This window comes from Entelurus aequoreus, linkage group LG22 (genome assembly GCF_033978785.1).
Source record: "Entelurus aequoreus isolate RoL-2023_Sb linkage group LG22, RoL_Eaeq_v1.1, whole genome shotgun sequence".
NCBI classification, from domain to species: Eukaryota; Metazoa; Chordata; class Actinopteri; order Syngnathiformes; family Syngnathidae; genus Entelurus; species Entelurus aequoreus.
Window position 1 is genome coordinate 37,773,422 of NC_084752.1, and position 24,961 is coordinate 37,798,382.

Sequence of the window (24,961 nt, forward strand, 5' to 3'; positions counted from 1 at the left end):
AGTCCATCCATGGTTCAGTTCTTTGTGGCCATGAATTAAGAGGAGAAGTCCATCCATGGTTCAGTTCTTTGTGGCCATGAATCAAGAAGAGAAGTCCATCCATGGTTCAGTTCTTTGTGGCCATGAATCAAGAAGAGAAGTCCATCCATGGTTCAGTTCTTTGTGGCCATGAAGCAAGGAGGGAATTCCATCCATGGTTCAGTTCTTTGAGGCCATGAATCAAGGAGAGAAGTCCATCCATGGTTCAGTTCTTTGTGGCCATGAAGCAAGGAGGGAATTCCATCCATGGTTCAGTTCTTTGTGGCCATGAATCAAGGAGAGAAGTCCATCCATGGTTCAGTTCTTTGTGGCCATGAAGCAAGGAGGGAATTCCATCCATGGTTCAGTTCTTTGTGGCCATGAATCAAGGAGAGAAGTCCATCCATGGTTCAGTTCTTTGTGGCCATGAAGCAAGGAGGGAAGTCCATCCATGGTTCAGTTCTTTGTGGCCATGAAGCAAGGAGAGAAGTCCATCCATGGTTCAGTTCTTTGTGGCCATGAATCAAGAAGAGATCAGTACTTTGTGGCCATGAATCAAGGAGAGAAGTCCATCCATGGTTCAGTTCTTTGTGGCCATGAAGCAAGGAGAGAAGTCCATCCATGGTTCAGTTCTTTGTGGCCATGAATCAAGAAGAGAAGTCCATCCATGGTTCAGTTCTTTGTGGCCATGAAGCAAGAAGAGAAGTCCATCCATGGTTCAGTTCTTTGTGGCCATGAATTAAGAGAAGTCCATCCATGGTTCAGTTCTTTGTGGCCATGAATCAAGAAGAGAAGTCCATCCATGGTTCAGTTTTTTGTGGCCATGAATCAAGAAGAGAAGTCCATCCATGGTTCAGTTCTTTGTGGCCATGAAGCAAGGAGAGAAGTCCATCCATGGTTCAGTTCTTTGTGGCCATGAAGCAAGGAGGGAATTCCATCCATGGTTCAGTTCTTTGTGGCCATGAATCAAGGAGAGAAGTCCATCCATGGTTCAGTTCTTTGTGGCCATGAAGCAAGGAGGGAAGTCCATCCATGGTTCAGTTCTTTGTGGCCATGAAGCAAGGAGAGAAGTCCATCCATGGTTCAGTTCTTTGTGGCCATGAATCAAGAAGAGAAGTCCATCCATGGTTCAGTTCTTTGTGGCCATGAATCAAGAAGAGATCAGTTCTTTGTGGCCATGAATCAAGGTGAGAAGTCCATCCATGGTTCAGTTCTTTGTGGCCATGAAGCAAGGAGAGAAGTCCATCCATGGTTAAGTTCTTTGTGGCCATGAATCAAGAAGAGAAGTCCATCCATGGTTCAGTTCTTTGTGGCCATGAATCAAAGAGAGAAGTCCATCCATGGTTCAGTTCTTTGTGGCCATGAAGCAAGGAGAGAAGTCCATCCATGGTTAAATTCTTTGTGGCCATGAATCAAGAAGAGAAGTCCATCCATGGTTCAGTTCTTTGTGGCCATGAAGCAAGGAGGGAAGTCCATCCATGGTTCAGTTCTTTGTGGCCATTAATCAAAGAGAGAAGTCCATCCATGGTTCAGTTCTTTGTGGCCATGAAGCAAGGAGAGAAGTCCATCCATGGTTCAGTTCTTTGTGGCCTTGAAGCAAGGAGGGAAGTCCATCCATGGTTCAGTTCTTTGTGGCCATGAATCAAGGAGAGAAGTCCATCCATGGTTCAGTTCTTTGTGGCCATGAATCAAGGAGAGAAGTCCATCCATGGTTCAGTTCTTTGTGGCCATGAAGCAAGGAGAGAAGTCCATCCATGGTTCAGTTCTTTGTGGCCTTGAAGCAAGGAGGGAAGTCCATCCATGGTTCAGTTCTTTGTGGCCATGAATCAAGAAGAGAAGTCCATCCATGGTTCAGTTCTTTGTGGCCGTGAATCAAGAAGAGAAGTCCATCCATGGTTCAGTTCTTTGTGGCCATGAAGCAAGAAGAGAAGTCCATCCATGGTTCAGTTCTTTGTGGCCATGAAGCAAGGAGGGAAGTCCATCCATGGTTCAGTTCTTTGTGGCCATGAATCAAAGAGAGAAGTCCATCCATGGTTCAGTTCTTTGTGGCCACACCAGCAGGGGGCGCTGACACGGTGACTTCACCGACAGCGGGTGCGCGTGGCCTCCACCACCTTCTGGTGCTTGCGTTTGTTGAACCTCCTGACGTAGTTGTTGCTCCTCAGGATGCCGTCGCCCGCCTTCAGCCTGCCGCCCAGCAGGGTCAGGAGGTCGGCAGGAAGATGGCGCCTCCGGTGGTAGATTTGTCCCATTGCAATGTATCTGCTGCCTGGGGAAGTGAGGGGAGCAGTGAGGGACAACCAGCTGATGCTATGGCGCTCCACACTTCTACACTGAGGGCCACAATTCAAGCATGCAGGGGCCATTTTGCTATTTTCATTTTCAAAAGATATATTTTTACCTCTCGAGTCTCACCTTTAGTCTCGGTCATAACACTTTTCTAAACAAGTCTTCTTTCACAAAGAAATCCCTACATGTCAAACTGGAGGACCCCAAAGTCTGTCAATAAATGACTCTTTGTTGTACTATAAGCATTCCTTCTTTCCATTTGGACAGGAACAAATACTCACCGTTTACACTTGAATCTTTTCCAAAGAACATATGAATGTAAAAGTGTTGAAAGTAAGACTTAGATGATTGATTAAGTTGTAAAAGTGTTGAAAGTAAGACTTAGATGATTGATTAAGTTGTAAAAGTGTTGAAAGTAAGACTTAGATGATTGATTAAGTTGTAAAAGTGTTGAAAGTAAGACTTAGATGATTGATTAAGTTGTAAAAGTGTTGAAAGTAAGACTTAGATGATTGATTAAGATGTAAAAGTGTTGAAAGTAAGACTTAGATGATTGATTAAGTTGTAAAAGTGTTGAAAGTAAGACTTAGATGATTGATTAAGTTGTAAAAGTGTTGAAAGTAAGACTTAGATGATTGATTAAGTTGTAAAAGTGTTGAAAGTAAGACTTAGATGATTGATTAAGTTGTAAAAGTGTTGAAAGTAAGACTTAGATGATTGATTAAGTGGAATATTTGCTCATTGGAGCCTCGATGGTTGAATTCATGTCTCTCAGGATCAATAAAGTATGTCATTCTATTTTTATTTGGAACAAATACAACTTTGATGGGGAAAAAAGAGGCTTTGTGTCAACATTGCAACTTATTCCACCTCTACACTCTTTTATTCCACTTTTTCTGACAGTATGTTAGCATGTGGCGCTAGCCATTAAGAAGTTAGCTGCAGGATGCCCTGTGATATTTGTACTATAACAATCTACAAGGTTACCAAAGTCTTCTTCTTTCTCTTCCCCTCCATTTATCATTTGTAACACAAGTTGTCATGACATGTATGAATTGTTGTATTTAAAACAATTGTATTGTTGACATGTATGAATTGTTGTATTTAAAACAATTGTATTGTTGACATGTATGAATTGTTGTATTTAAAACAATTGTATTGTTGACATGTCTGAATTGTTGTATTTAAAACAATTGTATTGTTGACATGTATGAATTGTTGTATTTAAAACAATTGTATTGTTGACATGTATGAATTGTTGTATTTAAAACAATTGTATTGTTTACATGTCTGAATTGTTGTATTTAAAACAATTGTATTGTTGACATGTCTGAATTGTTGTATTTAAAACAATTGTATTGTTGACATGTATGAATTGTTGTATTTAAAACAATTGTATTGTTGACATGTCTGAATTGTTGTATTTAAAACAATTGTATTGTTGACATGTCTGAATGCCAGAACCACCTCATCTGGCTCCTCTCCATGTGGCTTTACTTTGAGCTCCCCCCGGATGGCAGAGCTTCTCACCCTATCTCTAAGGGAGAGACCCGCCACCCGGCGGAGGAAACTCATTTGGGCCGCTTGTACCCGTGATCTTGTCCTTTCGGTCATAACCCAAAGCTCATGACCATAGGTGAGGATGGGAACGTAGATCGACCGCTAAATTGAGGGCTTTGCCTTCCGGCTCAGCTCCTTCTTCACCACAACGGATCGATACAGCGTCCGCATTACTGAAGACGCCGCACCGATCCGCCTGTCGATCTCACCATCCACTCTTCCCTCACTCGTGAACAAGACTCCGAGGTACTTGAACTCCTCCACTTGGGGCAGGGTCTCCTCCTCAACCCGGAGATGGCACTCCACCCTTTTCCTGGCGAGAACCATGGACTCAGACTTGGAGGTGCTGATTCCCATCCCAGTCGCTTCACACTCAGCTGTGAAGCGATCCAGCGAGAGCTGAAGATCCTGGCCAGATGAAGCCATCAGGACCAAATCATCTGCAAAAAGCAGAGACCTAATCCTGCAGACACCAAACCACATCCCCTCAACGCCTTGACTGCGCCTAGAAATTCTGTCCATAAAAGGTATGAACAGAATGGGTGACAAAGGGCAGCCTTGGCGGAGTCCAACCCTCACTGGAAACGTGTCCGACTTACTGCCGGCAATGCGGACCAAGCTCTGGCACTGATCATACAGGGAGCGGACCGCCACAATCAGACAGTCCGTTACCCCATACTCTCTGAGCACTCCCCACAGGACTTCCCGAGGGACACGGTCGAATGCCTTCTCCAAGTCCACAAAGCTCATGTAGACTGGTTGGGCAAACTCCCATGCACCCTCAAGGACCCTGCCGAGAGTGTAGATCTGGTCCACAGTTCCACGACCAGGACGAAAACCACACTGTTCCTCCTGAATCCGAGGTTCGGCTATCTGGCGCAGCCTCCTCTCCAGTACACCTGAATAGACCTTACCGGGAAGGCTGAGGAGTATGATCCCACAATAGTTGGAACAAACCCTCCGGTTCCCCTTCTTAAAGAGAGGAACCACCACCCCGGTCTGCCAATCCAGAGGTACCGCCCCCGATATCCACGCGATGTCTTGTCAACCAAGACAGCCCCACAGCATCCAGAGCCTTAAGGAACTCCGGGCGGTTCTCATCCACCCCCGGGGCCTTTAACTACCTCAGCAACCTCAGCCCCAGAAATAGGAGAGTCCACCACAGATTCTCCAGGCACTGCTTCCTCATAGGAAGACGTGTTGGTGGGATTGAGGAGGTCTTCGAAGTATTCCCTCCACCGATCCACAACCTCCGCAGTCGAGGTGAGCAGAACACCATCCTCACCATACACGGTGTTGACAGTGCACTGCTTCCCCTTCCCTTCTTGAGGCGGCGAGTGGTGGTCCAGAATCGCTTCGAAGCCGTCTGGAAGTCGTTTTCCATGGCCTCCCTGAACTCCTCCCATGTCCGAGTTTTTGCCTCCGCGACCGCTGAAGCCTCACACCGCTTGACCTGTCGGTACCTGTCCGCTGCCTCCGGAGTCCATCCATCCATCCATTTTCTACCGCTTATTCCCGTCGGGGTCGCGGGGGGTGCTGGAGCCTATCTCAGCTACAATTGGGCGGAAGGCGGGGTACACCCTGGACAAGTCGCCACCTCATCGCAGGCCTCCGGAGTCCTATTAGCCAAAATAACCCGATAGGACTCTTTCTTCAGCTTGACGGCATCCCTCACCGCCGGTGTCCACCAACGGGTTCTAGGATTACTGCCACGACAGGCACCAACCACCTTGCGGCCACAGCTCCAATCAGCCGCCTAGACAATAGAGGCGCGGAACATGGTCCACTCGGACTCAATGTCCAGCACCTCCCTCGACAATAGAGGCGCGGAACATGGTCCACTCGGACTCAATGTCCAGCACCTCCCTCGACAATAGAGGCGCGGAACATGGTCCACTCGGACTCAATGTCCAGCACCTCCCTCGACAATAGAGGCGCGGAACATGGTCCACTGGGACTCAATGTCCAGCACCTCCCTCGACAATAGAGGCGCGGAACATGGTCCACTCGGACTCAATGTCCAGCACCTCCCTCGACAATAGAGGTGTGGAACATGGTCCACTCGGACTCAATGTCCAGCACCTCCCTCGACAATAGAGGCGCGGAACATGGTCCACTCGGACTCAATGTCCAGCACCTCCCTCGACAATAGAGGCGCGGAACATGGTCCACTCGGACTCAATGTCCAGCACCTCCCTCGTGACATGTTCAAAGTTCTTCCGAAGGTGGGAATTGAAAGTCTCTCTGACAGGAGACTGCCAGACGTTCCCAGCAGACCCTCACAATGTGTTTGGGCCTGCCAGGTCTGTCCGGCATCCTCCCCCCACCATCGCAGCCAACTCACCACCAGGTGGTGATCGCTAGAAAGCTCCGCCCCTCTCTTCACCCGAGTGTCCAAAACATGAGGCCGCAAATCCCATGAAACAACTACAAAGTCCATCATGGAACAATTGTATTGTTGACATGTATGAATTGTTGTATTTAAAACAGGGGTCACCAACGCGGTGCCCGCGGGCACCAGGTCGCCCGTAAGGACCAGATGAGTCGCCCGCGGGCCTGTTCTAAAAAAAAAAAAAAAAAAAAAAAAAAAAATTAAAAAAAAAAAAAAAAATTTTTTTTTTTTTTTTTTTTTAAATTAAATCTACATAGAAAAAACACAAGATACACTTTCAATCAGTGCATCAACCCAAACAACCTCCCCCATGCACACTCATCCACACCCACTCACACAAAAGGGGTTATTTCTTTCTGCTACCAATATTCTGGTTCCCACAACATAGACAACACATCTGCAAGGGACACAGTCCCTGAAGCACACATGATTGTATAGGCTGCTGGTCCACTAACATTTTAATTAATTACTATTTTTTATGTAATTATTTTTATATTGTTTTACTTTCTTTTTTATCCAAGAAAATGTTTTTTATTTATTTATCTTATTTTATTTTATTTTTTTAAAAAGGGCCTTATCTTCAACAGACCAGGTTGTCAATGAAATTAGATTTGTTTAAAGGTTTTTTTTAAACCAGGCCCAGTCCAGATAATGTCCAAGTCGGACTCAGCAACACACACCTTCATTCATGTACACAGAAAAAAATTAGGGAACACAACAGATTGCATATAATTTATAAACAAAATTACATTTTCAAAATAAGCATTTATGTACAGTCCAGATTATGTCCAGGTCACTCAAATTAGGGAACACAACAACAGATATCATATAATCTATAAACATAATTATACTTTCAAAATAAGCCTTTGAGGACTTCTCATCTTTTTTTTAATGTTTTTTGGCATCATTATCGTTTTCAACCATGTAACTTTCTAAAATTAGAAAATACCGAATAAATGTTTTAAAGAAAGTAATACTAAGTGAATATCTGTTTTTGGCCTTAAAAATAAACATTTTACCGAGTACTATAATTAAATTGACTAAATCATGATAGTCAATGAACTCTCCTAAAATAACAGAAACCACATTAAGCTTCATAAACAAACCAATCCTTAAACACATTTTTTCAACTTCCACCCAAAATAAAGACACAATATGACAATACCAAAACAAATGCAGGGTGGATTCAGGCTCCTGACAACAAAATCGGCAATCATCTGACTCTGTCATATTCCATAATTTTAACATTTTCCCTGTGGGTAAGAAGTTATAAATAATTTTAATTTGAAAATAACGATTTTGCACATCTATAGTGGTTTTATAGATTAGTTTGAATATGGCATCCCATGGCAACGGGCAGTCAAAAAAGTCCTCCCATTGTCCATTTGTGTTGTATGAGGCAGCCTTCAAAGATTTATTTATTAAATAAAAATTATATATTTTTCTATTTATTTTAGTTCCTTTTTGCCAACTAGAATTTCTTGTTCGAGGTTTACAAACTAATAATTTAGTAGTTCCATAATTAATTATTTGTTTCCATCTTTTCCCAATTCCTCCAGTTAGTTGATAAAATGAAAATCTTGAGCAAGCATCACCATACGTAGCTCTAAATTCATCATACTTCATAATTTTACCATTCTCATTGATAATATCATTGACAAAAATGATTCCTCTTTCAAACATATTTTTCCAAAAGAAAGGCTTTCCATCTATTACAATATTAGAGTTCATCCATATTAACTGCTGCAAAATATCGTCTCTTTTTTTCTGGCACATAAAATTGAAAACACCACTATGAGTGGATTGTTTCCTTTATGAACCCCGCCATGTTCCCCAGCAGACTCTCTGGGAGGGGATCACTTGTAAAAAAGGATACAATTTCTATTGATACAGTACATGTTTTTTTTCCAAAAGGACATTTGTGTACCACTCAATGTTTAAATACATCTTTGGAACAATTGATGCTTTTAAAGACAGACACATAGCTTCAAGGTTGAGAAGTTTCAGGCCCCCATATTCATACTCTTTGTACAAAACATTTCTTTTAATCTTTTCTGGTTTGCCGTTCCAGACAAAATCGAAGACCCTCCGCTCATAAATCTTAAAAAAGTTTTGTGATGGAGCTGGTAATGACAAAAACTAATAAATAAATTGAGGAATAATTAACGAGTTGGCAATAGACATTTTACCATACAAGGTTAGGGATTTCCCTTTCCATAATTGCATAATTTTGTCCAGCTTTCTTAGTCGATTATCATAATTTACTGAGCCTAGATCTTCCAGATTCTCTGGGACAACAACACCAAGTATGTTAACTGGTCCATCTGTCCACAAAACAGGCACTTTGCATTCCATTCGAAAGGACGTTCCCTTTAGATTTCCGATCCTTAACATTTTGCATTGATTATAATTAAGCTTGAGGCCAGATTGCTGTGAAAATATGTCCAAAAGATTTAGAAGGTTCCGCAAACAATGAGGAAAAATCTTATCTTTGTGAATCAGCCTTTTCTGACATGAACTTCATCAAGAACAAACACAGAACACGCCTCACTGATGCACATCTGCAAGACTCACTCAGAGTTGCAGTGTCAAGTTACACACCAGAGTACAACACACTAGTTAACAGCATGCAATGCCAGGCTTCCCACTAACTGACAAAGAAACAGATAACAGATTTGGTGTCCAGTTCAAAGTGTGACACGATTTAAAAATTTGAGAGTTTACTTTTGTATTTTACATGAGTTATTATTTGTACAAACATGGTGCAAAGTAATTCATGATTTGTTAAAAAATGTTAGTGGCTAGCTAGTTAAAAATGGGATATTGTGATTTCACAAGACTGTCTTAGAAGTCATCATTTGAAAATGTTCAATATGAAAAATGTGCACTTAAATAAAATATAAAAATAAAGTGTTGCATATTGATATTTATCTGTTTCTATATATATTTATTGTGAGAAATCATTAAGATGATCAGTGTTTCCACAAAGATAAATATCATTAATTATTAATAATAACAGAGTTAAAGGTAAATTGAGCAAATTGGCTACTTCTGGCAATTTATTTAAGTGTGTATCTAACTGGTAGCCCTTCGCATTAATCAGTACCCAAGAAGTAGCCCTTGGTTTCAAAAAGGTTGGTGACCCCTGATTTAAAACAATTGTATTGTTGTATTATGACATCCACATACCACACTCACCTTGGACAGCCAATAAAAGGAGTAAAATTGGAATAAAAGGAGTAGAAGTGTAATAAATGGAATAGAAGTGGATAAAAGGAGTAAAAGTTGGAATAAAAGGAATAAAAGTGTAATAACAGGAGTAAAAGTGTAATAACAGGAGTAAAAGTGTAATAACAGGAGTAAAAGTGTAATAACAGGAGTAAAAGTGTAATAAAAGGAGTAGAAGTGGGAATAAAAGTGGAGTAGAAGTGTAATAAAAGGAGTATAAGTGTGAATAAAAGGAGTAAAAGTGTAATAATAGGAGTAAAAGTGCAGTAGAAGTGTAATAAAAGGAGTATAAGTGTGAATAAAAGGAGTAGAAGTGGATAAAAGGAGTAAAAGGGGAGTAGAAGTGTCATAAAAGGAGTAAAAGTGGAGTAGAAGTGTCATAAAAGGAGTAGAAGTGGGAATAAAAGTGGAGTAGAAGTGTAATTAAAAGGAGTAGAAGTGTGAATAAAAGGAGTAAAAGTGTAATAATAGGAGTAAAAGTGCAGTAGAAGTGTAATAAAAAGAGTATAAGTGTGAATAAAAGGAGTAGAAGTGGAATATAAGGGGTACAAGTGGAGTAGAAGTGTAATAAAAGGAGTAGAAGTGTGAATAAAAGGAGTAGAAGTGGATAAAAGGAGTAAAAGTGGAGTAGAAGTGTCATAAAAGGAGTAAAAGTGGAGTAGAAGTGTCATAAAAGGAGTAGAAGTGTGAATAAAAGGAGTAGAAGTGGGAATAAAAGTGGAGTAGAAGTGTAATTAAAAGGAGCAGAAGTGTGAATAAAAGGAGTAAAAGTGTAATAATAGGAGTAAAAGTGCAGTAGAAGTGTAATAAAAAGAGTATAAGTGTGAATAAAAGGAGTAGAAGTGGAATATAAGGGGTACAAGTGGAGTAGAAGTGTAATAAAAGGAGTAGAAGTGTGAATAAAAGGAGTAGAAGTGGATAAAAGGAGTAAAAGTGGAGTAGAAGTGTCATAAAAGGAGTAAAAGTGGAGTAGAAGTGTCATAAAAGGAGTAGAAGTGTGAATAAAAGGAGTAGAAGTGGGAATAAAAGTGGAGTAGAAGTGTAATTAAAAGGAGCAGAAGTGTGAATAAAAGGAGTAAAAGTGTAATAATAGGAGTAAAAGTGCAGTAGAAGTGTAATAAAAGGAGTATAAGTGTGAATAAAAGGAGTAGAAGTGGAATATAAGGGGTACAAGTGGAGTAGAAGTGTAATAAAAGGAGTAGAAGTGGATAAAAGGAGTAAAAGTGGAGTAGAAGTGTCATAAAAGGAGTAAAAGTGTGAGTAAAAGTGGAGTAGAAGTGGATAAAAGGAGTAAAAGTGGAGTAGAAGTGTCATAAAAGGAGTAAAAGTGGATAAAAGGAGCAAAAGTGCAGTAGAAGTGTAATAAAAGGAGTATAAGTGTGAGTAAAAGGAGTAGAAGTGGAATATAAGGGGTACAAGTGGAGTAGAAGTGTAATAAAAGGAGTAGAAGTGGATAAAAGGAGTAAAAGTGGAGTAGAAGTGTCATAAAAGGAGTAAAAGTGTGAGTAAAAGTGGAGTAGAAGTGTCGTAAAAGTGGATAAAAGGAGTAAAAGTGGAGTACAAGTGTCATAAAAGGAGTAAAAGTGTGAGTAAAAGGAGTATAAGTGTGAGTAAAAGGAGTATAAGTGTGAGTAAAAGGAGTATAAGTGTGAGTAAAAGGAGTATAAGTGTGAGTAAAAGGAGTATAAGTGTGAGTAAAAGGAGTATAAGTGTGAGTAAAAGGAGTATAAGTGTGAGTAAAAGGAGTATAAGTGTGAGTAAAAGTGCTGACCGAGTGTGATGTCAGGACATGGCTTGCTGCAGTGGAAGGTGTCCAGGACCAGGAGGTGCACTTTGAAGAAGAAGGAGTCAGGAGCGGCGTACAGACGACTGCTCTTGTAGAAGCCATCACTGCTCACCATCAGGGTGACTAGGCGTACTCCTCTACGCACCACCTCCAGCTGGTGAACCACACCATTGACGGCTGTCAGGACATGTTGAAGACCACAAGACATGTTGAAGACCACAGGACATGTTGAAGACCACGGGACATGTTGAAGACCACGGGACATGTTGAAGACCACGGGACATGTTGAAGACCACGGGACATGTTGAAGACCACGGGACATGTTGAAGGCCACGGGACATGTTGAAGACCACGGGACATGTTGAAGACCACAGGACATGTTGAAGACCACAGGACATGTTGAAGACCACGGGACATGTTGAAGACCACGGGACATGTTGAAGACCACGGGACATGTTGAAGACCACAGGACATGTTGAAGACCACAGGACATGTTGAAGACCACAGGACATGTTGAAGACCACGGGACATGTTGAAGACCACGGGACATGTTGAAGACCACAGGACATGTTGAAGACCACAGGACATGTTGAAGACCACGGGACATGTTGAAGACCACGGGACATGTTGAAGACCACAGGACATGTTGAAGACCACAGGACATGTTGAAGACCACAGGACATGTTGAAGACCACAAGACATGTTGAAGACCACAGGACATGTTGAAGACCACAGGACATGTTGAAGACCACAGGACATGTTGAAGACCACAGGACATGTTGAAGACCACGGGACATGTTGAAGACCACGGGACATGTTGAAGACCACAGGACATGTTGAAGACCACAGGACATGTTGAGCTTCCTCCTCCTCCTCCTCACCTACCAAACTGGCTGTAGCACAGGTGCTCCTTCTCCTCCTTCTCCTTCCTGCACTCGCTCATGCAGAAAGAGTCGTGCGTCGCCTCCGACTCTGCAAGGAAGAAAACATCTCAACTATTTGTCAACACAAACTGTAATATGCTGGCCTAAGAAGCAGAACAATGGAAGTTCCCTTTTGGGCTTCATCTTTGAAAAGGAGCATTGATTTAGACAGAAAACTGTGGTTGATCTTTGAAAAGGAGCATTGATTTGGACAGAAAACTGTGGTTGATCTTTGAAAAGGAGCATTGATTTAGACAGAAAACTGTGGTTGATCTTTGAAAAGGAGCATTGATTTAGACAGAAAACTGGGCTTCATCTTTGAAAAGGAGCATTGATTTGGCCAGAAAAAGTGTCATTGTGTAAGAATGATGCTGGCAAAAGAAGTGGGAAGTTCTTTCCTTGGTGAGTATTTGTGAAAAAGCAGCCTCGTATTTGACCTGAAAGTACATAACAGCTGTGAGAAAAAAGATATGCTGTCAAAAGAAGGAGGAATCTTTGTGTGTTTTTTTGATTGATTAAATGAGTCATGATCTTCAACTAAAACGCGTGAACATTCTGGCAAAAGAAGGAGAACATGTTGGGGTTTTTCTAATTGAATTAGTCCTTTCCTACCTTAAATAAATGTGAGTAAAACATGTGATCATGCTGGCAAAAGAAGGACAACGTGTTGGTATTTCTTTTATTAGATTAGCTATGATTTCCACCTTAAATGTGTGATCGTGCCGGTAAAAGAAGAGCGTCTTGCTATTTTTTTTAGCTTAGCCATGATTTTCACCTAACAAAATATGATCATGCTGGCAAAAGAGGAGGAAAAAAGTTGGTGTTAAAAGTTAACAGCCATGATTTTGGTCAGTATTTTTGAAAAATAACATTGATTGAGACCCAAATTGTACATTACAAAAATTGCAATAAAAAGGGGGACATTCTGTCTAAAGAACAGCAATAATAAGATGTGCTGGCAAAAGAAGAGGACTAAAAGCCCGGTAAGAGAGACCAGCGTGCTGACTAAAAGCCCGGTAAGAGAGACCAGCGTGCTGACTAAAAGCCCGGTAAGAGAGACCAGCGTGCTGACTAAAAGCCCGGTAAGAGAGACCAGCGTGCTGACTAAAAGCCCGGTAAGAGAGACCAGCGTGCTGACTAAAAGCCCGGTAAGAGAGACCAGCGTGCTGACTAAAAGCCCGGTAAGAGAGACCAGCGTGCTGACTAAAAGGCCGGTAAGAGAGACCAGCGTGCTGACTAAAAGCCCGGTAAGAGAGACCAGCGTGCTGACTAAAAGGCCGGTAAGAGAGACCAGCGTGCTGACTAAAAGCCCGGTAAGAGAGACCAGCGTTCTGACTAAAAGCCCGGTAAGCGAGACCAGCGTGCTGACTAAAAGCCCGGTAAGAGAGACCAGCGTGCTGACTAAAAGCCCGGTAAGAGAGACCAGCGTGCTGACTAAAAGCCCGGTAAGAGAGACCAGCGTGCTGACTAAAAGCCCGGTAAGAGAGACCAGCGTGCTGACTAAAAGCCCGGTAAGAGAGACCAGCGTGCTGACTAAAAGCCCGGTAAGAGAGACCAGCGTTCTGACTAAAAGCCCGGTAAGAGAGACCAGCGTGCTGACTAAAAGCCCGGTAAGAGAGACCAGCGTGCTGACTAAAAGCCCGGTAAGAGAGACCAGCGTGCTGACTAAAAGCCCGGTAAGAGAGACCAGCGTGCTGACTAAAAGCCCGGTAAGAGAGACCAGCGTGCTGACTAAAAGCCCGGTAAGAGAGACCAGCGTGCTGACTAAAAGCCCGGTAAGAGAGACCAGCGTGCTGACTAAAAGCCCGGTAAGAGAGACCAGCGTGCTGACTAAAAGCCCGGTAAGAGAGACCAGCGTGCTGACTAAAAGCCCGGTAAGAGAGACCAGCGTGCTGACTAAAAGCCCAGTAAGAGAGACCAGCGTGCTGACTAAAAGCCCGGTAAGAGAGACCAGCGTGCTGACTAAAAGCCCGGTAAGAGAGACCAGCGTGCTGACTAAAAGCCCAGGCTATGGACTGCTGTTGAAGTTGAAGTCAGGGAAGTTTCTTCCTTCCACACAAAGCTCACTGACCTGGTCTGAGGACGTCAAAGTGCTGCAGCAGGCTTGAAGAGCGGCGGTTGTAGCTGACCGCCGGCCGGCTGTTGTTTCGGGGTGGCGTCACAGCTATGCCCGCCTGGAAGAGGCCGGCCTTCCCTGGCCGGTTCTCCTCAGGGTCCATGCGTCGGCCGGGGGGGTCTCTGCCAGGAGCCGGAGCGCTTCTGGCTCTGGAGTTGGGATGGTCCTCTGGCTGGGTGGGCTGAGGCGGGCTGAGGCCCATCTGGACCGTGCGGTTTGCCGGTTTGGGAAGCAGACCGCTCGCTTCTCCTCGGCTTTTGTCAGTGCTCACTTCCAACATCTTGCCACCTTTCTTACTCTTGTTGTGGTGGCGCAGGACGGGGGACAGGTGGCTGTGCTTTGGCCACACGGAAGACGGGAGAGGATGGAACTTGGACTCGGACGTCCTGCTGCTCTTCTCCAGAAGCTCATTGATGGCCAGTGAAGGTTCTTTCACCATCAGCCTGCTCTGGTTGGTCTGGGGTGGCTCCACTAAAGTGCCCTGACTCTTTTCCAGGAGAGAATAGAACTCTGCAATTGAAAAGAACATCTCTAAGGACAACTAACATTTCTAAGGACAACTAACATCTCTAAGGACAACTAACATCTCTAAGGACAACTAACATTTCTAAGGACAACTAACATTTCTAAGGACAACTAACATCTCTAAGGGCAACTAACATCTCTAAGGACAACTAACATCTCTAAGGACAACTAACATTTCTAAGGACAACTAACATCTCTAAGGACAACTAACATCTCTAAGGACAACTAACATCTCTAAGGACAACTAACATCTCTAAGGACAACTAACATCTCTAAGGACAACTAACATCTCTAAGGACAACTAACATTTCTAAGGACAACTAACATCTCTAAGGACAACTAACATCTCTAAGGACAACTAACATTTCTAAGGACAACTAACATCTCTAACGACAACTAACATCTCTAAGGACAACTAACATTTCTAAGGACAACTAACATTTCTAAGGACAACTAACATCTCTAAGGACAACTAACACGGTTCACCGTGCGTGACTGCTCGCCGTCTGTTCGCTGTTGCGAAAAAGCTAAGTAGCGCTCTATCTGTGTGCTTTTAATTGTTCTACAGCTTTCTTTATCACTTCTCAAACATTTTTAGTGGTACTATTTAACTTGCAAATCACCCGATCTCTGTCCCACCCTTTCCTCAGCTAGCTAGCTGCTAAGCTAGCGCGGAGAAAGGCAGCGCCGGTCAGTAAGAAGCTACTCCTACAGACCGCGACCACTTCCCTGAGGACAGCAGGAACTTCACTCGGTGACAGAAAACACTGTGAGTAATGGCTTCCTGCGCGTCTTGCACCATACTCACGGAGAGGTTGGCTCTGCTAGAGGGCCGTGTCCGCCAGTTAGAGCAGAGTAATGTCGTAACTTTAGATGTTGCGGACACATCTGCTAGCGTTAGCTGTAGCGAGCTGACTAGCCCAGCTTGTAGCAGTCCTAAGCGGCCTACAAGCTACGGTGTACCGGTTGAGACGCATAATAGATTTAGCTCTTTAGCTAGTCCTACACCCCAGTCTACCGGGCACCACACCTTAGTTATAGGGGACTCCATCACCCGAAACATAAAGCTTAGCAAACCAGCCACAATAAAGTGTATCCCCGGGGCCAGAGCACCTGACATTGAAGCTAATCTTAGGGAGCTAACTCGCAACAGGCCTAGTAAACACGTACGACAGGCTAATCGCACCACTAATTATGCGAATATAGTTGTACACGTTGGCTCCAATGACACTAGAATGAGACAGTCAGAGATTACAAAGAGAAACATAGCCAGGACTTGTGATCTCGCCAGAAAGATGTCCAGGCATCGAGTAATTGTCTCTGGCCCCCTGCCTGCGAGAGGCAATGATGAGAGATATAGCAGATTAGTCTCGCTTAACACGTGGTTGGCTAGCTACTGTAGGACGCAGGGACTAACGTTTATTGATAACTGGCCCTCTTTCTGGGGCAAACCAGGCTTGCTGATGAGAGACGGCCTTCACCCTAACCAGGAAGGCGCCATCATCCTGTCTAGAAACATAGACTACTATTTAAGTCTCACTTGACTGACTACACTAGAGCAAGCCCGGTCACAGGCAATTACAATGTCTGTTAGTCCGGGTGAGGAGTCAGTTAAGCTAGAACTAGCCAGCGCCAGGCTGGATAATCCATGTACGCATAGCAATTCTCTTAGAATAATACACAATTCACATAATGTTTTTTCTGTTGTGTCTGTGTCAGAGGTGGACATGCATTCTACTGAGGTGGCAAATTATGATATGTCCAGTCTATTGCAGCACCAAGCAAACAATCGGAAAATTCCCGTCATATCAATTCCTAGATATGGTCGAAACTATTTAAAGTGCACTACGCATAATAAACGCAACATTGTTAATATTGCCACTACGGATAATCTTAACAAAAACTCGTCAAAACAGCCCAATACCTATAATATGGGCTTTTTAAACATAAGATCATTGTCTCCCAAGGCGTTATTGGTTAATGAGGTCATTAGAGACAACAATCTTAACGTCATTGGTCTTAGCGAAACCTGGCTCAAACCGGACGAATTTTTTGCGCTCAATGAGGCATCTCCTCCTAACTATACGAATGCGCATGTTGCCCGCCCTCTTAAAAGGGGAGGGGGTGTCGCACTAATATACAATGAAAATTTCAACCTTACCCCTAACCTAAATAATAAATATAAATCGTTTGAGGTGCTTACTATGAGGTCTGTCACACCGCTACCTCTCGACCTGGCTGTTATCTACCGCCCCCCTGGGCCCTATTCGGACTTTATCAGTGAATTCTCAGAGTTCGTTGCTGATCTAGTGACGCACGCCGACAATATAATCATAATGGGGGACTTTAATATCCATATGAATACCCCATCGGACCCTCAGTGCGTGGCGCTCCAAACCATAATTGATAGCTGTGGTCTTACACAAATAATACATGAACCCACGCATCGCAACGGTAATACAATAGATCTAGTGCTTGTCAGGGGTGTCACCACCTCCAAAGTTATGATACTTCCATATACTAAAGTAATGTCCGATCATTACCTTATAAAATTTGAAGTTTTGACTCTTTGTCAACAAGCTAATAATAATAATAACTGCTATAGCGGCCGCAACATTAATGCTGCCACAACGATGACTCTTGCTGACCTACTGCCTTCGGTAATAGCACCATTCCCAAATTATGTCGGCTCTATTGATAAACTCACTAACAACTTTGACGATGCCTTGCGCGAAATTATTGATAGTATAGCACCGCTAAAGCAAAAAAGGGCCCCTAAAAGGCGCACCCCATGGTTTACAGAAGAAATTAGAGCTCAGAAATTATCATGTAGAAAACTGGAACGCAAATGGCGCGCGACTAAACTTGAGGTTTTCCATCAAGCATGGAGTGATAGTTTAATAACTTATAAACGCATGCTTACCTTAGCTAAAGCTAAATACTACTCAAATCTCATCCGCCTCAACAAAAACGATCCTAAATTTCTGTTTAGTACAGTAGCATCGCTAACCCAACAAGGGACTCCTCCCAGTAGCTCCACCCACTCGGCAGATGATTTTATGAATTTCTTTAATAAGAAAATTGAACTCATTAGAAAGGAGATTAAAGACAACGCATCCCAGCTACAACTGGGCTCTATTAACACAAATACGACTGTATATACGACGGACACTGCCCTCCAAAATAGTCTCTCTATTTTTGATGAAATAACATTAGAGGAATTATTACAGCGTGTAAGTGGGATAAAACAAACAACATGTTTACTTGACCCACTTCCTGGGAAACTTATCAAGGAACTGTTTGTATTATTAGGTCCATCAGTGTTAAATATTATAAACTTATCACTTTCCTCCGGCACTGTTCCCCTAGCATTCAAAAAAGCGGTTATTCATCCTCTGCTCAAAAGACCTAACCTCGATCCTGACCTCATGGTAAACTACCGACCGGTCTCCCACCTTCCGTTTATTTCCAAAATTCTCGAAAAAACTGTTGCACAGCAGCTAAATGAACACTTAGTGACTAACAATCTCTGTGAACCTTTTCAATCCGGTTTCAGGGCAAATCACTCTACGGAGACAGCCCTCGCAAAAATGACTAATGATCTATTGCTAACGATGGATTCTGATGCTTCATCTATGTTGCTGCTTCTTGATCTTAGCGCCGCTTTCGATACTGTTGATCATAATATTTTATTAGAGCGTATCAAAACACGTATTGGTATGTCAGACTTAGCCTTGTCTTGGTTTAACTCTTATCTTACTGACAGGATGCAGTGCGTCTCCCATAACAATGTGACCTCGGACTATGTCAAGGTAACGTGCGGAGTTCCCCAGGGTTCAGTTCTTGGCCCTGCACTCTTTAGTATTTACATGCTGCCGCTGGGTGACATTATACGCAAATACGGTGTTAGCTTTCACTGTTATGCTGATGACACTCAACTCTACATGCCCCTAAAGCTGACCAACACGCCGGACTGTAGTCAGCTGGAGGCGTGTCTTAATGAAATTAAACAATGGATGTCCGCTAACTTTTTGCAACTCAACGCTAAGAAAACGGAAATGCTGATTATCGGTCCTGCTCAACACCAACATCTATTTAATAATACCACCTTAACATTTGACAACCAAACAATTAAACAAGGAGACTCGGTAAAGAATCTGGGTATTATCTTCGACCCAACTCTCTCGTTTGAGTCACACATTAAGAGTGTTACTAAAACAACTCTCTCGTTTGAGTCACACATTAAGAGTGTTACTAAAACAACTCTCTCGTTTGAGTCACACATTAAGAGTGTTAATAGAACAACTCTCTCGTTTGAGTCACACATTAAGAGTGTTACTAAAACAACTCTCTCGTTTGAGTCACACATTAAGAGTGTTACTAAAACGGCCTTCTTTCATCTCCGTAATATCGCTAAAATTCGTTCCATCTTGTCCACTAGTGACGCTGAGATCATTATTCATGCGTTCGTTACGTCTCGTCTCGATTACTGTAACGTATTATTTTCGGGCCTCCCTATGTCTAGCATTAAAAGATTACAGTTGGTACAAAATGCGGCTGCAAGGCTTTTGACAAAAACAAGAAAGTTTGATCATATTACGCCTATACTGTATATACCTTTATATACATATATATATATACCTATACTGGCTCACTTGCACTGGCTTCCTGTGCACTTAAGATGCGACTTTAAGGTTTTACTACTTACGTATAAAATACTACACGGTTTAGCTCCAGCCTATCTCGCCGATTGTATTGTACCATATGTCCCGACAAGAAATCTGCGTTCAAAGAACTCCGGCTTATTAGTGATTCCCAGAGCCAAAAAAAAGTCTGCGGGCTATAGAGCGTTTTCTATTCGGGCTCCAGTACTCTGGAATGCCCTCCCGGTAACAGTTAGAGATGCTACCTCAGTAGAAGCATTTAAGTCCCATCTTAAAACTCATTTGTATAATCTAGCCTTTAAATAGACCCCCCCTTTTTTAGACCAGTTGATCTGCCGTTTCTTTTCTTCTCTCCTCTTCTCCCCTGTCCCTTGCGAGGGGGAGTTGCATAGGTCCGGTGGCCATGGATGAAGTGCTGGCTGTCCAGAGCCGGGACCCCGGGTGGACCACTAGCCTGTGCATCGGTTGGGGACATCTCTGCGCTGCTGACCCGTCTCCGCTCGGGATGGTTTCCTGTTGGCCCCGCTGTGGACTGGACTCTCGCTGATGTGTTGGATCCACTGTGGACTGGACTTTCACAATGTTATGTCAGACCCACTCGACATCCATTGCTTTCGGTCTCCCCTAGAGGGGGGGGGGGTTACCCACATATGCGGTCCTCTCCAAGGTTTCTCATAGTCATTCACCGACGTCCCACTGGGGTGAGTTTTTCCTTGCCCGTATGTGGGCTCTGTACCGAGGATGTCGTTGTGGCTTGTACAGCCCTTTGAGACACTTGTGATTTAGGGCTATATAAATAAACATTGATTGATTGATTGATAACATCTCTAAGGACAACTAACATTTCTAAGGACAACTAACATCTCTAAGGACAACTAACATCTCTAAGGACAACTAACCTCTCTAAGGACAACTAACATCTCTAAGGACAACTAACATCTCTAAGGACAACTAGCATCTCTAAGGACAACTAACATTTCTAAGGACAACTAACATCTCTAAGGACAACTAACATCTCTAAGGACAACTAACATTTCTAAGGACAACTAACATTTCTAAGGACAACTAACATCTCTAAGGACAACTAACATTTCTAAGGACAACTAACATCTCTAAGGACAACTAACATCTCTAAGGACAACTAACATCTCTAAGGACAACTAACATTTCTAAGGACAACTAGCATCTCTAAGGACAACTAACATCTCTAAGGACAACTAACATCTCTAAGGACAACTAGCATCTCTAAGGACAACTAACATCTCTAAGGACAACTAACATCTCTAAGGACAACTAACATTTCTAAGGACAACTAACATCTCTAAGGACAACTAACATCTCTAAGGACAACTAACCTCTCTAAGGACAACTAACATCTCTAAGGACAACTAACATCTCTAAGGACAACTAGCATCTCTAAGGACAACTAACATTTCTAAGGACAACTAACATCTCTAAGGACAACTAACATCTCTAAGGACAACTAACATTTCTAAGGACAACTAACATCTCTAAGGACAACTAACATTTCTAAGGACAACTAGCATCTCTAAGGACAACTAACATCTCTAAGGACAACTAACATCTCTAAGGACAACTAGCATCTCTAAGGACAACTAACATCTCTAAGGACAACTAACATCTCTAAGGACAACTAGCATCTCTAAGGACAACTAACATCTCTAAGGACAACTAACATTTCTAAGGACAACTAACATCTCTAAGGAAAACTAACATCTCTAAGGACAACTAACATCTCTAAGGACAACTAGCATCTCTAAGGACAACTAACATCTCTAAGGACAACTAACATCTCTAAGGACAACTAGCATCTCTAAGGACAACTAGCATCTCTAAGGACAACTAACATCTCTAAGGACAACTAACATCTCTAAGGACAACTAACATCTCTAAGGACAACTAACATTTCTAAGGACAACTAACATCTCTAAGGACAACTAACATTTCTAAGGACAACTAACATCTCTAACGACAACTAACATCTCTAAGGACAACTAACATTTCTAAGGACAACTAACATTTCTAAGGACAACTAACATCTCTAAGGACAACTAACATCTCTAAGGACAACTAACATTTCTAAGGACAACTAACATCTCTAAGGACAACTAACATCTCTAAGGACAACTAACATCTCTAAGGACAACTAACCTCTCTAAGGACAACTAACATCTCTAAGGACAACTAACATCTCTAAGGACAACTAACATCTCTAAGGACAACTAACATTTCTAAGGACAACTAACATTTCTAAGGACAACTAACATCTCTAAGGACAACTAACATCTCTAAGGACAACTAACATTTCTAAGTACAACTAGCATCTCTAAGGACAACTAACATCTCTAAGGACAACTAACATCTCTAAGGACAACTAGCATCTCTAAGGACAACTAACATCTCTAAGGACAACTAACATCTCTAAGGACAACTAGCATCTCTAAGGACAACTAACATTTCTAAGGACAACTAACATCTCTAAGGACAACTAACCTCTCTAAGGACAACTAACATCTCTAAGGACAACTAGCATCTCTAAGGACAACTAACATCTCTAAGGACAACTAACATCTCTAAGGACAACTAGCATCTCTAAGGACAACTAACATTTCTAAGGACAACTAACATCTCTAAGGACAACTAACATCTCTAAGGACAACTAACATTTCTAAGGACAACTAACATCTCTAAGGACAACTAACATCTCTAAGGACAACTAACATTTCTAAGGACAACTAACATCTCTAAGGAAAACTAACATCTCTAAGGACAACTAACATCTCTAAGGACAACTAACATCTCTAAGGACAACTAACATTTCTAAGGACAACTAACATCTCTAAGGACAACTAACATCTCTAAGGACAACTAACATCTCTAAGGACAACTAACATCTCTAAGGACAACTACCATCTCTAAGGACAACTAACATCGCTAAGGACAACTAACATCTCTAAGGACAACTAACATCTCTAAGGACAACTAACATTTCTAAGGACAACTAACATCTCTAAGGAAAACTAACATCTCTAAGGACAACTAACATCTCTAAGGAAAACTAACATCTCTAAGGACAACTAACATCTCTAAGGACAACTAACATCTCTAAGGACAACTAGCATCTCTAAGGACAACTAACATCTCTAAGGACAACTAACATTTCTAAGGACAACTAACATCTCTAAGGACAACTAACATCTCTAAGGACAACTAACATCTCTAAGGACAACTAACATCTCTAAGGACAACTAACATTTATTCTTCCTTTTATTATTTACAATTACTTTTGGAAATAAGCATGTGTCTAAATGTTCTCTCTAGATCAAACTTTTTCCACTTTAAAAGCATGCTGGGGACATTTAGATCCTCACACTCACTCTGCCAGCTGGCAACACAACCTTGAAACAACCTGATGTTGAGCAACACAACCTTGAAACAACAACCTGATGTTGAGCAACACAACCTTGAAACAACCTGATGTTGAGCAACACAACCTTGAAACAACAACCTGATGTTGAGCAACACAACCTTGAAACAACAACCTGATGTTGAGCAACAAAACTTTGAAACAACAACCTGATGTTGAGCAACACAACCTTGAAACAACAACCTGATGTTGAGCAACAAAACTTTGAAACAACCTGATGTTGAGCAACACAACCTTGAAACAACAACCTGATGTTGAGCAACACAACCTTGAAACAACAACCTGATGTTGAGCAACACAACCTTGAAACAACAACCTGATGTTGAGCAACACAACTTTGAAACAACAACCTGATGTTGAGCAACACAACCTTGAAACAACAACCTGATGTTGAGCAACACAACCTTGAAACAACAACCTGATGTTGAGCAACACAACCTTGAAACAACCTGATGTTGAGCAACACAACCTTGAAACAACAACCTGATGTTGAGCAACACAACCTTGAAACAACAACCTGATGTTGAGCAACACAAACAACATTCCTAGTTTGGATCAACTACAACTTTCTTCTTTGGAGGTGTAAAAGCCAAGGAAAAGTAGTTCTGACTTACCGTTGAGGTGTTCCTCCGCCATGAGAAGAGGCAGCACGAGGAAGCAGACACACAAAGTAGTCCTCATGGTGCAGAAAGATGGTAAAGATGGTAAAGATGGTAAAGATGGTGTCGCTGCACATCAAGACAGAAAATGACAGCAGAGGACAGACTTTTAAAGACATGGCAGGACCTCCTAAACACTAATGACACACCCACTAATGACACACCCACTAATGACACACCCACTAATGACACACCCACTAATGACACACCCACTAATGCCACACCCACTAATGACACACCCACTAATGCCACACCACTAATGACACACCCACTAATGACACACCCACTAATGACACACCCACTAATGACACACCCACTAATGCCACACCCACTAATGACACACCCACTAATGCCACACCCACTAATGACACACCCACTAATGCCACACCCACTAATGCCACACCCACTAATGCCACACCCACTAATGCCACACCCACTAATGACACACCCACTAATGACACACTCACTAATGACACACCCACTAATGCCACACCCACTAATGCCACACCCACTAATGACACACCCACTAATGCCACACCCACTAATGACACACCCACTAGTGACACACCCACTAATGACACACCCACTAATGACACACCCACTAGTGACACACCCACTAGTGACACACCCACTAATGACACACCTCCAATTCCATCAACAGCAAAAAAAGAGGTTTTCCAACAAGGTTCATATATAATATGTGTACATTATAACAGTTCATATATAATATGTGTACATTATAACAGCTCATATATAATATGTGTACATTATAACAGTTCATATATAATATGTGTACATTATAACAGTTCATATATAATATGTGTACATTATAACAGCTCATATATAATATGTGTACATTATAACAGTTCATATATAATATGTGTACATTATAACAGTTCATATATAATATGTGTACATTATAACAGCTCATATATAATATGTGTACATTATAACAGTTCATATATAATATGTGTACATTATAACAGCTCATATATAATATTTGTACATTATAACAATTCATATATAATATGTGTACATTATAACAGTTCATATATAATATGTGTACATTATAACAGCTCATATATAACATGTGTACATTATAACAGTTCATATATAATATGTGTACATTATAACAGTTCATATATAATATGTGTACATTATAACAGCTCATATATAATATGTGTACATTATAACAGTTCATATATAATATGTGTACATTATAACAGTTCATATATAATATGTGTACATTATAACAGCTCATATATAATATGTGTACATTATAACAGCTCATATATAATATGTGTACATTATAACAGTTCATATATAATATGTGTACATTATAACAGTTCATAT

The 24,961-nt window shown here is 41.9% G+C and overlaps 1 protein-coding gene across 2 annotated transcripts; it reads right to left on the reverse strand.

The window, feature by feature from the left end:
- Window positions 1-1,769: 1,769 nt before the first annotated feature.
- On the reverse strand, window positions 1,770-23,702 carry LOC133639425 (UPF0450 protein C17orf58-like). Of its 2 annotated transcripts, XM_062032718.1 has the most exons (6): window positions 23,564-23,702; window positions 14,268-14,822; window positions 12,159-12,245; window positions 11,386-11,450; window positions 11,259-11,318; window positions 2,146-2,287 (listed from the first exon to the last, which is right to left on the reverse strand). In XM_062032718.1, exons 1-6 carry the CDS (start codon window positions 23,628-23,630, stop codon window positions 2,222-2,224), a joined length of 900 nt encoding a protein of 299 aa, XP_061888702.1. In that variant the 5' UTR covers window positions 23,631-23,702; the 3' UTR covers window positions 2,146-2,221. The 2 variants fall into 2 exon arrangements, with proteins under 2 accessions (XP_061888701.1, XP_061888702.1); XM_062032717.1 differs by having other exon boundaries at window positions 1,770-2,287; window positions 11,259-11,450.
- Window positions 23,703-24,961: the final 1,259 nt, after the last annotated feature.